Consider the following 18,635-nt stretch of genomic DNA (forward strand, 5'->3'; position numbering starts at 1 on the left):
AGTAATATTATTTTTTCTTCATTTTAAAGAGAGTGCCCAGAGAAGACATCCAAGGAGTAAAACAAATATTTTTCCTTCTTTCATGTTAAGGAATTACAGAAACAGGTATCAACCCAGATAACTTATGAGGGTAAATGCTTGGAGATTACATGATGCAAAAAAGCACAACACAGGCCCAGCATCTGAGTATGACTCAGTAAATAAATAAATCTATAAGGCTTATAAGAAATTGGAAAGAAAAATTATGTAACTATTTCTAAAAAATAAAAGTCATTTTGTTGGTATTGTCATAATATATCATTCAGTAAACAACCATTTATGCATATTTCTAGGATTTTCCAGTTCTTATCCCATATGATTTTGTATTAAACTCCAAAATTCAGATAATAGAATGCATAATTCACTGTCAAAAACATTAAAAAAAAAACTTCAAGGAAGAAGAGTGAATGTTTCACTGAACATGTCATCCAACAATTTACTTACAAATAATTTTAAGAAAATATATTCATTTTTCTGCAGCCATAGAGAAGAGAGATTTTTTCTTATTTTTTTCTGTTAGAATTTCCAAAGATAAACCCTAGAGTTCCATTTGAAATAACCTTCATTATAAACAAAAAAGAAACCTACATTATATGCTCAGGGGAAGAAAAAAGGCAATGTTGGGAACATGAGGTGGAAAGAGGCTTGCTTACATTGCCTATGTGAGAGGTTCTCGGGGTCTGAACTGTGATACTGTGGTTAGAACACTAACCGAACTTGGCTCAATCACTATGGTAACCAAGCCCCCTTCCATCCTCAGCCACATTTCTTTCCTCTTATTTTTTCTGCCAGCGACCTTTCAGCCCATGGTATATAATCTCTGCACATGTTTTAAGCCCATTGGGTCCAACAACTCACAGAGATATTCTGCCCAGCGACTGCTTGATGATATAAGCCTCCCCGTGTTACAATAAAGTTGATCAAGTTCTCTGAAACTGATCTCCGGAGGTCTTTCTTCAACTCCATTTCCACACCCTCCTCAACTATTTGGTGGGTTTCAGCTGGACCAAGAGACCCCACAAGGCAAATAATTTTCTAAATAATTAATTCCCTTTTTTCTTGAAATCAAACCCTATCTACCTTTTTGGATTCATTTTCATATATTTGATGCCAGAAACTACAAAGAAATGCAAACAAGAGCCTTGAACTGCCAATTAATACAGGGGATATCTAAGTATTCAATAATCATAAAAAGTTCAACATCTTTAGAAATTAGAGAAATATAAAATAGAATTCCATCAGAGACAAAATCAAATAGTATAGATGAAGATATAAAACAAGTGAATACTCATGAACTGGAGAAGAGTTCAAGTTATCTAATTGTGGAAACTGTTTTGCTATTGAAGATATATCATATTCCCCATCACAGAGACTCACTGAAATGACAGCATATGTGACTATGAAATGTAAGGACACAACAGTATTCATCCAAACACTTGTAACCAAGGGAGATGGTACAAGAGAATGTACATCTTGGAAGAGGTAAGTAATAACTTCAGAGAAAACTGATCACTAAGGGCCAGTCACATTTTGGTCACAGTATATAAAGTTTTTAAAATAGTATAAAACACCATGTTTAATTTTTTGTAGGTGTAATATTCACTGGTATTTCACATGTATACATGTTCAGAAAGAATGTACATAGATTATATAAAACAATAAAAATCATCAGATGCTCATTAAAGACTCAATTACACACCCCATGTGTAGATGATGAAACTCATCATTACAAAAATGAAAAATTTCTCCCAAATTAAAATACATTATATTCCCACCAAATTTGCTATGTACACATATGAATAAATCACAGTGAATTCTACCTTTATGTGTATTTATGAAGCAGTAATTTTAAAAAACTATAAATAAATGGAAGAGAGGGGAAGGGATGAGAAGAACGAAAGGGGAACTACTGGGTACTGAAGTGAAGCAAATTATATTCTGTGCTTGTATGATTATGTCAAAATGAACCCAAATTTTATGTATAACTATAATGCAATAATAAAAAAATAACATGATTTTCTTTTAATGAAATAAGAAACCAAAGTATAAAGTTCTAAAATTCATCCACAAAGTTATACATAACATTAGCCAAGAAAATTTTAAATTGTAAGAGCAAAAGAAATACTTATTATACCTGACATTCATGTATATTATGAAACTATACTGTCGGGGTTTCTAGAGCCCCCAGCCTTAGGCATGGTCAAGATGGCGCCTGACGCTGAGCCAAAAGCGGACAGCTATACAGTAAACAACCAGCGAATTCCAATGATTGGCTAGTTAATGATGTGACTAGAGCATGCCCCCCTCGTGTACCCATCCTGTGCCTGCAGCTGTCCGCGTTTATCTCATGTACTCTCCCCTGATTGGTTGAAGTGTATATAAGCCTGCTGGGTGGGAGAGTGAGGGGGGACGGAAGAAGCGGAAGAAGCGGCAGAAGCAGCAGAAGCGACAGCGGCGGCGGCGGCAGAGGCTGGAGCAGAGCTGGAAGCTGGGAGTATGCGGGAACTGGAAGAAGCTGGGAGAAGGGAAGCTGGGAGTGCGCAGAAGCTAGGGGTAAGAGAAGCGTAGGAGAGGAACTGTGCACAATAAACTTCCAAAGCTTCAGACATTTGTCGTGTCTCTCTCTGCGGCCAGAGGGGACGCAATAACTGGTGCCGAAACCCGGGAAGATGAAGGCCTTATAAAAGAAAACAAGGTAAGATATTTGAAAATTTTTTTTGTATACAAGTTGAACCGGTTATAAAAAAGTTAAAGGGTGTCAGGATGTGCCATCGGCGGTCCTGGGGACACGCGGAGTGTGGTCCGGTTGAAAGGTATCGGAATCCTGACGCGTAGAACGCCGGTATCGGGGCGCGCCATCAGCGGTCCTGACGCGTAGAACGCGGGTTGAAAGGTATCGGGGTCCTGACGCGTGGAACGCGGGTATCAGGATGCGCCATCAGCGGTCCTGACGCGTAGAACGCGGGTTGAAGGGTACCGGGATCCTAACTCGTAGAACGCAGGTCGGGGGGGTATCGGGACACGCCATTAGCGGTCCTGACGCGTGGAACGTGGTCTAATTAAAGTGAAAGTAGAAACACGTTTGAAGCGGTCCAATTAGGTAGTACGTGAAAAGCCGCTATAAAAATTTTAATGTGCACTTGATAGTTTTCCCTTCAGTAATCTTGTTGCTCCTGGCAGCTAGGCCACTGTTTGTTATTGTAACTACCAAAACTAAAGCTATTCAAATTAGTAACAATGGGGTCTGAATGCAGCAACCCCTCAGGGAACCATTAAAAAACAATGGGACGCCATTAAAGGGAAAAAAACAGCTAAGTAAGAAAAGCTGCTTAGTGTGCCACAAGGGGGATCTTCATGAACAGGATTTAATAGTAACAGAAAAGAAAGCTTAAAGAGAATAAAGTGAGGAAAGATTGAGTGGTGGTGACCTAGAAAATAATTGCTCAAAAAATCTAAGAACAAAAAAAAAAAGGGAACTAAGTCTTACACAAAGAACCCCCAAAAGGAATAACCAAGTGGTAGTGAAAACTTAAGAACAAGGGAAAAAGGTAGGAGAAACCTAAGCCTAATAGAAAGAGCTTCAAAATTTGTAGAACCTGCCCGTATTTGAGGAGCAAATGGAGATACCATCAACCATTAGAAAAACTTTAAAGAGGCAGTTAAGACTATTGGAGACAGGTATGCAGAGCAGTGTTATCTGGAGAACAATGGCTAATTGGGGAAGCTCAGTGGCAAGAAATAGCTGTTGAAACTGCTTGCAGAAACATAGTGGCAAGGTTTCCCGATAGAAATGTTGAGATGAGAAGGCCAATACGCTTCAATAGATGCACAAAATCAGCAGCAAGGAGATAATGCCCTAACAAAAGACAAGAGATAACTATAGTAAAATCTGTTACACCTTATGCCCCAGGGCTGTGTCCAAGAAGCAGAGGAGGAAGTCATTGGAGTGGTGCCTGTCAGCCTATTGGAGATAGGGAGGATGATTTCTTGGGGTTGAATCCTAAACTTCAAAAAAAAAAAAAAAAAAAAAACGGGAGACAGGGCCCTCCCCGGGGCCCGCAACAAATATACGGGGTAATTCAACAAGTTCCCCGACGGTGGTATCCTCTCACAGAGAAGGGGAGCGCAGAGCCACCTCAGGAAGTGCCGGATTGGACATCTGTGCCACCTCCAGACTCATACTAACCCCAGATATGGGGATGCAGATGATTGATACTGATTGGCATGAAAAAATCCCACAGAACAGTGTAGGACTATTACTAGGTAGAGGTTCCTCAACACTAAAAGGACTTATAGTACACCCAGGGGTTATTGATCCTGATTTCACTGGACAAGTAAAAGCCTTGGTCTCTTCACCAAAAGGAATTACGGTCATCTCTCCAGGGGATCGCATTGCACAAATGCTTATATTGCCCAGTCGACATTCTTTGTGGCCCAGTAAAAATACAAATAAAAGACAAGGAGGTTTTGGATCAACAGGAACCACTTTAATAAACCTTACTATGGATATGGAACACAGGCCCCTCCTAAAATTAAAAGTGGGAAATATGGAATTTACAGGTTTATTAGATACGGGAGCAGACAAAAGTATTATTAGCGCAATGGTCTGGCCAAAGCACTGGCCATTGATCACAGCAGCTCAGAGCTTGAGAGGCTTAGGAGTAGCAGAGAGCCCCAATCAAAGTGCTTCCTCATTATCATGGAAAGATACAGAGGGACACACAGGAATATTTCAACCATATGTCTGTAATGTTCCTATTAGCCTATGGGGACGAGACGTCCTGCAGCAAATGGATATGAAACTCACCACTGATCAGATTTACCAAGGGACTCCTGTAAGAAATATGTTACAAAATATGAATTATGATGATAAAAAAGGATTAGGAAGACATAGCCAAGGATCTACCCAACCACTGCCTTTACCTCCACCAAAAAATGATTCTCATGGATTGGGTTTTTCCTAGGGGCCACTGATAAACCATCAATCCCTATAATATGGAAAGATGATAAGCCTCGCTGGATTCCACAGTGGCCCCTAACAAAAGAAAAGCTAGAGGCAGCTCATAAGTTAGTACAAGAGCAGGTACAAGCAGGTCATTTACAACATTCTACCTCTCCTTGGAATACTCCAATATTCTTAACAAAGAAAAAATCAGGAAAATGGAGGTTATTACATGATTTAAGAGCCATAAATGAACAAATGTACCCTATGGGACCCATCCAATGTGGACTCCCTCTTGTCACTGCACTACCAAAAAATTGGCCTACTATTATCCTGGATTTAAAGGATTGCTTTTTCTCTATACCCTTACACAAAAATGATTGCTGGAGATTTGCCTTTACTTTGCCCTCTCTTAATCACACTCAGCCTGACCAGAGATTCGAATGGACCGTGTTGCCTCAAGGTATGGCTAACAGTCCTACTATATGTCAAATATACGTAGATAAAGCGTTAACAACTACTAGACAAAAGTTTAAGAGATTGTTGATTTATCACTATATGGACGACATACTTATTTGCCACCCAGAAAAAGAAGTTTTGTTAGAAGCATTACAATTTATAACTCAAGCATTAGAAAAGAGAGGACTAACGGTAGCTCCTGAAAAATTACAATTAGAGGAGATCCAAGAATAACTGGGTACAAGACTCACTGCTACTACAGTCAAACCAACAAGGTTGACCATCAGGACAGATCAATTGAATACCTTGAACGATTTTCAGAAACTCTTAGGTGACATTAACTGGATCGGATCCTATTTAAAATTATCCACAGGGGAATTAAAACCTTTATTCGATGTATTGAAGGGTGATCCTGACTTGAATTCCCCTAGGAAACTTACTCCCGAAGCACGGATATCCTTACAGCTAGTAGAGAATAGACTTCAGCAGTGTTACGTTGATCGTTGTGATCTTACTCAACCATTAAGTTTAATCATAATCTCAGAGAAGCATACCCCTTTTGGCATAGTTTGGCAAGGAGGACCTCTGCAAAGTATAAATCTCCCTAGCTCTCCGGCTAAAACATTACAATCATATCCCCAAGCTATTGCTCAGGTAATATTCAAGGGAATAGAATCTTGCATTACTGTTTTTGGAATCCATCCGTCTATTATTGTAGCTCCTTGTTCCACTCAGCAAATTGGGTGGCTAATTAATAATGATGATGATTGGTCAGTATTATATTGTTCCACTTCAGCTCAGTTCGATGGCCATTATCCCCAACATCTCTGGATTTAATTCTGTGAGAATACTCCCATGGTTTTTCCAAAAGTGACTAGTGTCCAGCCTCTTAAAGACTGTGTAACCATTTTTACTGATGGCTCCAAAAATGGAGTAGGTGCAGTAGTTATCGGTAAACAACTTCACACCATAATAGTTCCCCCCAACACCGCACAAGTTGCTGAACTTGCAGCTGTAATATTAGCCTTTAAATTAGCAGATAATCAGCCATTCAATCTTCTATCTGGTGGCTTATATATCGTTAACGCTTTACAGGTTCTTGAAACGGTACCCCATGTTTCTTCCATGTCCACGGTAGCTTCTTATTTTACTACACTACAAAACCTTATCCTGCAGCGTAAACATCTATTCTATGTAGGACATATTAGAGCTCATTCTAATTTACCAGGACCTTTGGCCAATACTAATGACTTGGTAGATATGGCCACCAAATCAATTTTTGTTTTTTCCATAGAGGAACAGGCAAAACTCTTTCATGAAAAATTTCATGTAAATTCCACTACTTTGAGCAGAAAATTTCCTATATCTAAATGTATGGCTCGACAAATAGTAAAAAATTGTCAACATTGTGCTCCTTTAATCCCAGTACAATCCTTTGGAGTTAATCCCAGGGGACTGCTGCCTGGTCATATTTGGCAGATGGATGTAACCCATATTTCTGAATTTGGTACTGTTAAGTATGTACATGTGTCAGTAGACACTGCTTCAGGGGTCATTATGGCTTCCGCTCATTCTGGAGAAAAGGTAAAAGATGTCATTCAACACTGCCTACAAGCATTTGCTGGCTGGGGCATCCCTAAAGTTATTAAAACAGATAATGGTCCTGCTTATACTTCCAAAAGCTTTCAGTTGTTTTTACAATCATTTAACATCCAATTAGTCACTGGCATCCCCTATAATCCTCAGGGACAGGGCATTGTGGAAAGAGCACATCTTACTTTAAAAAATTGTCTAAATAAACAAAAAGGGGGAATAGGAGCCTCCTACAAGTCTCCTAAAGATAAACTTAATTTAGTTCTTTTCATTCTAAATTTCTTAACTCTGGATAGGGACGGCCATTCTGCAGCTGATCGACATTATAATCCCCATGATACTCCTCAAGTATGGGCAAAATGGAAAGATATCCTGACAGGTTGTTGGAAAGGACCGGATCCAGTCCTTCGTTGGGTCCGAGGGTCTGTTTGTATTTTCCCACAGGATCAACAGACTCCAGTCTGGATTCCAGAAAGGCTAATCAGAGTTTTGCAGCATGCAAGTGATGCTGCTCCTCCTCACAATGGCGAGTCTGAGCCTTCCTCCAATAACAAAAACTCAGACGGAAAGGCAAACCCGGAACCTATGGGCCATTGTTAGCCTGGCCATATTTTTCATTTCTGACTAACACATTTTTTATCCTTCCTTTTCTTGCTTTTCACCAATTTCTCTACAAGCCTGTCAATTCTACTGATGATTTTTCAGGTCGTGCTGTTTTTGGTGACAAGGATATTTCTAGCCTTTCTTTGCTTTAACAGGAGGAATTTCTGCACTTTGCCATTGGAATCATACTACAAATCAGACCCAGAGTAGAGCAACTCATTCTGCTGACCCTAGCTATGATGTTGCTTTTCCTCCCACGACAGCTTGTGTATTTCCTCCCTTTTATGTTTCTACCAACTAACATTTCTAATAACACCTCTTAACTGTTCACTAACTGTGTCCTATCTTTCACAATACTGGAATGATTCTTTTGCCACCCGTGCAATTTGCACATTTCTATCTTCCTACCAGTCCTAGTTTCTGTTGCAGATATAGAATTGCCAGTGCTATTATCAAGAAACAGAAGAGGCTTTGACATTGCAACAGCCGTGATCATTGCCACCACAGTCCTTGCAGTAGCAGCATTGACACAACCATAACAACGATCATTTGGCTGAGAATGCAGCTGCAGCCTTACAGACCATAGAGACTATCAGAGAATGGACTCATTATAAGAACAAGTGGATACCTTGCAAGAACTTTTGGGACTGGGATGCGTTTATTCCCTGAGAGCTGTTTTGTGTTACCCATATTGTAACTCCATTGGGATGTATATTGTTTCTGTATTTAATATGGCTATATGGTTTTTCTTCTGTTTATAGATTTGTCAAACAGCGGGCAAGCTTAGGAGCTATAGTGGTATTCCTCTGCCTTGGCCTTCTTCTCTTCATTCGTTTTGGCATGCATCTACAAGCTAGCCAATAGAGAGATCAAATTATCTTTTATCAGGCCATGAGCGCCCTAAAGGCTGACAGCCCCCCATTAGTATGGCTCTTGATGCTGGATCGGTAGTCAAAGACGGATAATGAAGGAGGTGGCTGTGTACCGACCTAAGACAGGAGCTGTAGCATGCTCTGTAGGCTCTGATGACGGGTAAGGACATATGCTGACCACTCAGCCTAAGACAGACATGGTCCCGAGCCTTAGTTTAATATTAAAGAAGGGGGATCTGTCGGGGTTTCTAGAGCCCCCAGCCTTAGGCATGGTCAAGATGGCGCCTGACGCTGAGCCAAAAGCGGACAGCTATACAGTAAACAACCAGCGAATTCCAATGATTGGCTAGTTAATGATGTGACTAGAGCATGCCCCCCTCGTGTACTCATCCTGTGCCTGCAGCTGTCCGCGTTTATCTCGTGTACTCTCCCCTGATTGGTTGAAGTGTATATAAGCCTGGTGGGTGGGAGAGCGAGGGGGGACGGAAGAAGCGGAAGAAGCGGCAGAAGCGGCAGAAGCGACAGCGGCGGCGGTGGCAGAGGCTGGAGCTGAGCTGGAAGCTGGGAGTACGCGGGAGCTGGAAGAAGCTGGGAGAAGGGAAGCTGGGAGTGCGCAGAAGCTAGGGGTAACAGAAGCATAGGAGAGGAACTGTGCACAATAAACTTCCAAAGCTTCAGACATTTGTCGTGTCTCTCTCTGCGGCCAGAGGGGATGCGATACTATACTATTGCAATAATAAGGAATCACAATATAAACAAAATCCATATATAAATTCATATATGTAAAAATTATATACATCATTGCAATATAAAAGCTCAGATAAATCACACCATAACAAGTCCAATCTCAGCAAATTAGCTAGATTCTGTATCAAAATGAAAATAAAAAGTACTAGGGATATAGCTCAGTGTTAAATCTTCCCTCGGTTCAACTTCCAGTAAGAAAAAGAAAGAAAAAAGGAAGTGAAGAAGAAGATAGTAAAAATGAACAATAAGTTAGCTCAAGAGGAAGCAAGTTTCCTGTAGACCACAGCTCCTCTCCTGAAGGAAAATGATATGGGGATTTGATTTTGATAATTGTCCCACCAGTCAATCACCAGCAACTGGGAAGACACAGCTGCAGGTACACACCTGACAGATAGTACTTGAGGGTCTGAGGATGCCCTGTGAAGATAAGAATGGTGGCAAAGGATCTCTTCCCCTGACCTGCTCCCCACTTCAATGGCCAGTAGGACTGAGGGGTACTGCCCCAGAGGAGTGCTCAAGCCTGCAGCCTCCAGACACTGCCCAGAGTCCCTGTCTGCTAGCTCTTGTTCCCACCACAGCAAGTCTCATGGTTCCAACAGTCTCCCTCCCCCAGTCTCCCTCCCCAGGTTCCTGATGCCACTGCACACTCACCTGCACAGTAGAGTAAACTAAGACTCCAAGGGATGAGGGTGAAGCCTGTAGCCAAATGGCAAAAATGGCAGACTCAGGAGAAAAGGACCCCCAGCTAGATTGTGGAAGCCAGCCCCTCCTCCCTGGTTGCACACAGGATTGGATAGTTCTCACTAACTGCTCCTGATTGGACAGGGCTGCAGACCGTACCCCCTGAGTCTGAATCCAGTGAGTTTTTTTTTTTTTTTTTTTTTGAGTGACAGGGAGTATTATGCAGTCCAGGCATTAATAAAGCCAGAATGACAGGTTTGTTGGTTGCAGCTTTCTTCTTTTTCTTCTTCTTTTTTTTTTTTTTTTTTTTTTTTTTTTTAGGTCAGGGAATTGCACCTCAGAGGCTCAGGCTGCTTCTGTTAAGGCAAGATTTTCTTCCCAAAGTGGGATCTAGCCCAGTCAGCAGAACATTTGCTTTTAACATTGCTCATAAGGTCATTTCATTTTATGGGTTACATCATGTTTATCAGTCATGAATGAAATTAATATAATGACAATTACTATAAAATTCCATTTGACTTTTCTGCTTTCTGTTCTTGTTTAGGAGACAGACTGAACTTTGGACTGGTAATTAATCCCCTAAAGTAACAATGTCCAATGAAAGCAACATGGAAGTCACAAGGATAATTAAAATATTTCTAGTATTCACATTAAAAACATAAAAACAAAGAGTTAAAATTAATATAAATAATATGACCTGGCATATCCAGAATGTTATCTGTGACTAATAAAATACTGCTAATAAAGTATTTGTGTTTGAGAACTACACCCTCAAATTTGACTCTATCATAACTTAGCTCACAGTAATTATATTCCAGATTTGAGAGCTATGAGTTCCCTGATGTCAGGGACTTAAAGGACCTGTTCTATCTTTTTAAATGCTAGAGTTGATGGGTACAGTTTTCTACTAATATTTCTCCTCAGACGCCATAAGTAGGAGAAAGAGTGTCCTGAGTGGGAGCAGGAATCTCCAACCAGTAAGTTTCCAAAAGTAAATCATTATTTCCCACTTCATACTGGTCTTAGTTTCTTCCACATTATAGATATCAGACAGCATAAAAATGAAGGTGGGGGAGCCCAGGAGGTTAAAGTCACATACCCTGCAATCCTCCACAGTCTTGACTCTATTGTTTAAATACATTAAATGGAACTTATTTGGCAATTTGGACTTAGACCTGAAGGACAGGCTGTAATATCTGTTTCTTCTGGTGGACAAACTTCCACAACTAATAAGAAGGTGGGCTGGGACTCATGTGGAACTGTGTCTGACTCCAAAGTCAAAATACCTCCATCATATCACAAGGCTTTTCCAATGTCTTATTATCATCAAAAAAGCAGGATTTCCTGGTTTTTCTCCGGGCATCTCCTTTTAGCATCTCATGCTCTTTTTGAAATATCTCTTTTATAATACCTTTTAGCATATTGTTTTTGGTTTGATGGCATGAGAGATCTAATATATTTATTTGACATTGGTTTAAGATATTTTGGTAGATTTTAAAATGTATGAAATAGAAGAGGATAATATGATCATATCCAATTGTGTTATATGTACAGTGAACCCAGTTTTGATTTTTAATAATGAAATGTTTAATTGCAAAATGTATACTTTTTTTCTTATGACATATGTAAAATGTATGGATAAACTTGAGACAAATAAGATATCTGTTAGGGTGATAAGTTGTATACTTGTTACTGTAAAGAAATTTTAGTGTAAAATTGCCTTGGTATTAACTACCTTTGGGTTAATATATGCACAGTGCTTATAGCAGAGTCTCAAATGTAATGAGTCAGTAAATGTTAAAAATTAAGTGAAACAAAAAGCAGGATTTTGGGGGTCTGGGGATAGAGTTCACTTGGTAGAGCACAAGTCCCTGGGTTCAATCCCCAGCACTGCAAAAAAAAAAAAAACAAAGCAGGATTTGTGATATATGTATATAAAATTCAGTCCTATGTAGTATATAACTTAGCAGAACATTCTCATATATCTGTGTCATCTTGGGCATTCCATTCCAGGATCCAGAGAATCTTGCTTCAATTTATATCTAGGGCAAACACCAGCTAGAATTTAACTCAACACCCCTTTAAATATCAAAATATAGGTTGATATTATTAATCAGAGTTTATTAATTACAGAACTGGTTGATCTACAGAGATGTAAAGGAACACAAAGCCCTACGAGTTCAAAACAAAGAGGGACATGGGCTATAGAAGCATGCAGCAAATTTTTTTTTTATTGACAGTATACAGCAAAAGGGAGGCCAAGGTGGGAGAGATATATAACTATTAGCAGTACCATAAAACATTAGAGAATTGGAATCAGGATTTCAGGCCACGAGGAGTTGACATTGTATTTGGGTATGTGGATGACATGAGTGCCCATGATGAAAAGGTTTTATTTCTGAAAGAAAATTAATATGGTGTCACATAATGGTTAAGCAGTATCTACACAGTAATTTCAAAGTGTTTTTTCAGCTGTGGAAGCACAGCACCTACTTAAATCAAAAACCCCCAGAAAGACATTATTCAACTGAGTCCTCTGAAAACATACAATAGTAGAAATGAGAAAACACAGGTTTCTAACTATGAAATGGTTTCTCAGCAGCATGTGTCTATACTGAGAACTGCACAGGACAGAACTGTGTCAAATTAATTCTAAGCATCTCAAAGTCTGGTTTGCTCCTGATATAGAGATTTCCATTTACGCAAATATTATTTTTCTCCATTTTAAAGAGAGAGCCTAGAGAAGACATCCCAGGAGGTCCCTTTGACTTGAGAGACTAATGTTTATCCTATTTTCACTTTAAGGGAACTCTTTAGAAACAGAACTTTGTCAGCCCAGGTTCCTCATTGGGGCAAATGCTTGGAGACTAAAGGGTGCAAGAAAGTGTAACACAGGACCCAAAATCTGAGTATGACTTGGGGAAGAAAAATACCTAAATGACTGATAAATCAACAAAAAGATAACTCAAGCTTATTAGCTGGGAAACTCTAAGAAATGGAACACAGTGATTTTGTTTCCCACATGGACAAGAGATTAACCAAGAAAAATAATTTTTAAATTCCAATACCCAGATAATTCTGGATGCAGAGAAGTAACTAAAACTAGACATTCTGTGGCAATGTAACTTCAGCAATCCTTCTGTGATGTAATCTGACTGTAGCTATTAAAATGTTACATGTGCATATCCCTTCACTCAGTATTCCCTTTCCCAGGAGTCTGTCTTCACCAGAAGACTAGTTTGTTATTAGCTGAATTGTGCCCCTCCCCAAATCTTATATATTGATGTTCCAAATCCTTAGTGCCTCAAACTGTGATTCTATTTAAATATTATGTTTCCTAAAGGCATGATTAATTTAATCTAACTAATTGGTTTAAAGTCTAATCCAATTCACATTTTCTCCTTTAAAAAGCAGCAATAAGGACACAAAAAGCATAGAAAAATGTCAGGCAAACATAGAGACAGAAAATGGCAATATAGATGTCAAAGAGTGGATATCAAAGGAAATCATTCCAGCAAGCACTTTGATATACAGACTCTGAAATTAGAACAAGCAAATTTCTGTTTAACCCCATTTGTGGCATTCTTGTAACAGTCCAATGATACTGATGCAATTTATTAGGACACATATACAATGTTCCTTCATCATGGCAGAATGAAGAAACAATTGAATCACATCACATTCCACAAGGATTGAAAGACTGAACTGCTGCAAGAAATGACATTACTTACTAAATATTGTAAAGGCATGTGAGAACACTCTCCTTACCTGATGGGATTATAGAGGTTTATTTTTTTTTTTTTGTGATATGGTAGTCATGTAAAACATGTAGACTGCTTTTACCTCATTTGTTTGTGTAACCCTCACTCATGTTTAGGCCAATACTTTCCTGATAAAGGTGTTAGTGTTAAGTCTTGTAAAAGAACTAGAAGTACAGTGGAGATGACTGGTTTATGGGTTACCTGGGGCAGGTAGCATCAGAAAAGAAATATTCAATACCCAGTAATCATTAAAAACAATGTGGAAATATTTTCTCTGTTATTTCTACAAGTATGTAATCTGGAGATTTACACATACTAGGTTGCCAGGGGGAGTAATACAGTCTAGATTTCTTTAGGGATGGGAATATAGGTCATTCAAGTGGTAAATTCTTGGCAAGTGTTTATGGGAGTCCCCATACTTGAGTATTTTTCTTGGACCTATCATGGACATCTCCAATTTTTATGTGTGTGGAGAACCTTCTCCAGAAGTCTCATCTAACCTTAGACCAGAGATATCATTATTGGTTGTGTGGTGCACTTGTTCTTTCCCCAAGGAGACAAAATTAAGAAGTAGCACCACAGTGATTTGCATGGGACTCTGAAAAGAGATTGTCTTTTATTTTGGACAATAATTAACTCTGGCCATCCTGCCTGACTCCATAGGGGACACTCCCATTGAAAATATTTATACCCAGATTAGGTATAGATGAATATAACCATAGGCTTCCATATATTGGTGACACTTAGTTACAGAATAAATTCTTTGAATAAAAATTTGAGTAGAAATATCTAGTATCCAATACTTAAATATCCACCCTACCCATCATTTTCAGTGGTGCAAACATGAAAGTTCTGCCACAGTTTCAATATGGAATAATCTACACCTATTATTATAGGTCCCCTAATTTCCCACTCCCCCCACACACACACAGAGGGAAGATCAAAGGACATCTCAGATATAATCCCAGATGAGAACTTGCCTTGATTGGTTATATCTAGGCTCCTCTCTTTTACCTTTGTGTGCCTCCTGGTAAGTGGTCATAAGGGTCTGTTGTGAGTGCTAAGTCAACATCTGAAAATACTCCCACTCTGGACCTTTTTGTGCCTAGAACCTTGGAAGGTTTGGATACATTAGGAAAACATCTTGCTCTGTTGCACATCTTCCATCACATGAGCTAAATAATGGACTGTTCCTAGAATGTGGGTGCCTGGTTACCAGAGTTCTAAGTTCTGTTGGGTTGTAATGCTAAGAAATTGTCACTTCTTCAACATTTAAATGCCTGGACCTCTTTCCATAATAAAACCTTACCAAAGTGTCCTTTGGGGTGCTGATTTGTCATCTTCTTATCAATCCAAAATTATACATACAGGAATGGCCTTTCAGTCCCTTGGGGATTTATCAATATATGGCCCCACTTTGGTGGAGGCTCACAGTAGGCCTGGAGAAGACTTAAACTTGAATATCTACTTTAGAACCTTATTTTCATCAAACTGAGATCAAGCAATATCTTCAGCCTGTATTCTGGCTGGAGGTAGAAAACCATGGTCATTACAGAAGGGGCCTGTTAAGAGAGCTCAGAACAGTGTACAAACAAACTGTGGTTCCTGGGCTTGCTAAATTTGCTGGTGAGAAATATCTTCAGTGACCACATGATGGCAGCCTTGCACAAACCAAGGTCAACCTGGGTGCTTTCCCTGGATCCCAGGCTGTGGGCACTCACCTGCCTACCTGAAAAAGTTCCAAAGTCCCTGCTCAAGTGTGTATCCTTAATTGCAGCAGAACACTCTGTGATTTTCAAGGGAACAACAATAGCATCACAAACTGCTCACCCCAGTCTTCTTGTCTTCATGCAAACAGAGCTGATCTGTTTCAAAAGGAAGCTATGTGTGCTATCTTGCTCCTTAAGCTTCAATGATGCAAAAGTCACATAATACAGAGACTTATTGTTAAGAGGGTCTCAAGGGTCTCTTTAAGAAAAAAAAAAATTGGCTTTCATTGTGAGTCCAGAAAAACTGATTGCAGATTTTCCAAATTTTGTAAATAACTGGATAGACATACCAATAAATAAAAAAAAAACTCTCCCTAATCCACAAAAATGTGTACTGCTTCTTTTTGACCTATATAAATGTGGGAAGCCTTGAGATTCCCTGCTCCCTGGGTCCCTCCCTTGTACGAATGGAGATGGGAATAGAGTTCTCTCTGCTTCTATGCATAGCACCATGAACATCTACCTTCCTCTCAGTCCCTGACACCTTTGGCATATCTATATTGGGGTAGAGATTCAGATATATTTGAATGTACTGAAACACTTTTCATCATCAGACTGTGATTATAGCAATTTGGTTCCACATTTCTTTTCAGTAATTTTGAATTATGCTTGTCAATAACAGCATCCAAGGTATTTTGGTGATCAGTTTTGCTCCATTTACAAAATGGGAAAAATATTTCTCTTGAAGGATTGACTGAGAAACTTCAGGTACAGTCCCAGAACTCCATGGACGCAAGTAACAGTTTTTTAAAATGGATGTAGGATGAAAAGGGGGAAGGTAGTCAAGGGCAGGACAGAAAATGCAACATATTGGGACTGAAAGCCCCACCTTCCCCCATGGAGTGTAGTCTAACATGATCTAGGCATGGTCCTCAGGTTTTGGTGTGAGGGATAGGCCATTTCCCTAGCTAAGGCCATTTTCCTAAAGGCAATTTCCCTAGTGAAGTCAAGCTTAGACTGGTAACAAATATTCCCAAATTCCTCACAGCCATGGCATACCACAGGCCTCTGGTAGTCACAACTTGAGGTCAGTACACACTTGTCTTATGCAGTCATCCCTTTCAAACACATTGGACCAGGTGCTGTGATGAAGGCTGGCATAGACTCTCAGCCAAGGAAGACATGGCCCAATCTGTCCTAGGATTTTCTGGCCAGTGCAAGTAGCAGCACCAACAAGAAGCAATGACAGTAAGGAGACAAGGCCTCTAATTTTATTCTAGTGTTAATAAACAGTACATCAACATGTGGGTCCTGCTGTCACCTGGGGCCAGGCACGGCAGGTGCCTGGGTCACCAGCTCACCGCTTGTGGGCCAGGACTCCGGGCGCCAGACGCTGACCTGGAGCCGCAAGCTGCGGGTGGTCTCGGGAGATGGCGGCAGGCAGGGCCATTCGGGAAGCGACCAGGCGGATCCCGCCTCAGAGGAAGGAAACACTCTTGCTTCGGCCCCCCACTTGTGCAAAACGCTCGGGGCTAACTCACATAACTCACATATTGGTATAGCACAATGAATTCAAGGAACCAATAGTAACATAAACTAGGAAGACCATCAGTCAAGAAGACCCCCAGGAGAGGATGGAAAATAAATTGCAGCCGTGCTTTCTTCCAGCGGGTCTTCTTGAAATTAAAACTATGACAGCTCTTTCTCCAGAGAACTGTTCTTTTCAGTACCAGTTACACCAGCCACACCAGCCTCTAGATGTTAATTGTGTGTTATATTTGATCATACTTGGGAAAATATTATTGAATATCCTCACACTAGGAATGAGAAGAAAAAACACCTATCAGAATTTTATGGAATATTTTTGAATTTCACTAACATTTGTGGATCTTCTACTTTTGGTGAACATTAGCATTATATCCTATTTCACAGATTTTATTCTTTTAGGCATTAGGTTTACTAAATATCACATTTGCCTATTTACTCGAATTATTTCCTTTACTTATGGCTTTTTGCATTACCCGGTTTTCTTGATAGCTTGTATAGATTATTGCCTGAATTTCCCTAAAACTAACAAGCTGTCATCTAAGTGTCCAAAGTTATTTTATTTCTTTGCTGTCATTTTAATTTGGATCTCAGTCCTTGTTTATGTTTTGGGGGATCCAGCTATCTACCAAATCCTGAAGGCACAGAATGTTTATTCTTACCAGTGTCCTTTCTATGTCAGCATCCAGAGTTACTGGCTGTCACTCTCCATGATGCTGATTTTACTTGTGGCTTTTATAACCTCTTGGTCAGAAGTTATTACCTTGATCCAGGCTCTTAGGATAATATCCTATAAGAATGAAACTATACCATATTTTCCTTTTTCATCCCACTCTAGCTACACTGTGAGCTTAAAAAAAATACTCTTGTCCAAGCTTGTTGTCTGTTTTCTTGGTACTTGGTTACAATTTGTACTACTTCAGGAAGTCATCCTTTTACTTGAAGTACAGATTCCAGCATATATTGAGATGAACATTCCCTGGTTGTACTTTGTCAACAGTTTTCTCATTGCTACAATTTATTGGTTTAATTGTCACAAGCTTTACTTAAGAGAGATCTCACTACCTGCGGATCCATTCATCAACTGGAAATGCTGCTTCATTCCACTTACAATTCATAATCTTGAGCAAATTGAAAAGCCTATATCAATAATAATTTGTTAATAATTTGTTTTAATGTCAAAACTAATTAAAACAGCTACAACAAGAATCAGAATTGTACTATAGTAAGAATGACAACTTAGGATATACCAAAAAAACTAAATGAACTGAAGCTCTTTTTCCTCTTAACTTTTTATAACTTTTTGGCATATCTTTTAGGGCTGCAATATTTATTAAGTAGTGTTTTCTTTTAAAAACAAAATAATGCCAAGAAGTTTTTAAAGTATGTTCAGGAATACTATAAATATTGATTTGCTATTAATATGAAAGTTAAATAAGTTAATGTTTGGCCATACTGATGTTTGTATTGCCCCCAAAATGCAGATGCAAAATGTTATGTGTAAATCTGAGATTTCATTGCCAACTTTAAGATGTGAACTTTAATAAACACTATCAAATTAAAAAAAAAAGCATGTGGGTCCTGCTGAGTGGGGTGGGGCAGGCAGGAAGGAGAAAGACAGAAAGAGACACAGGGAACTATAGCAGTTGCTGGCAGTATGGTCTGGTGACCCTGAGTTCCATTA

The 18,635-nt window shown here is 39.5% G+C and overlaps 1 protein-coding gene across 1 annotated transcript; it reads left to right on the plus strand.

Moving 5' to 3' along the window:
- Positions 1-17,097: 17,097 nt before the first annotated feature.
- Positions 17,098-18,114, plus strand: LOC124973289 (probable G-protein coupled receptor 160). The gene is given in 1 exon segment (XM_047537301.1): positions 17,098-18,114. A coding segment is annotated over 1 exon segment (1,017 nt).
- The last annotated feature ends 521 nt before the right edge of the window (positions 18,115-18,635 follow it).

This window comes from Sciurus carolinensis (genome assembly GCF_902686445.1).
Source record: "Sciurus carolinensis chromosome 14 unlocalized genomic scaffold, mSciCar1.2 scaffold_115_arrow_ctg1, whole genome shotgun sequence".
Taxonomy (NCBI): Eukaryota; Metazoa; Chordata; class Mammalia; order Rodentia; family Sciuridae; genus Sciurus; species Sciurus carolinensis.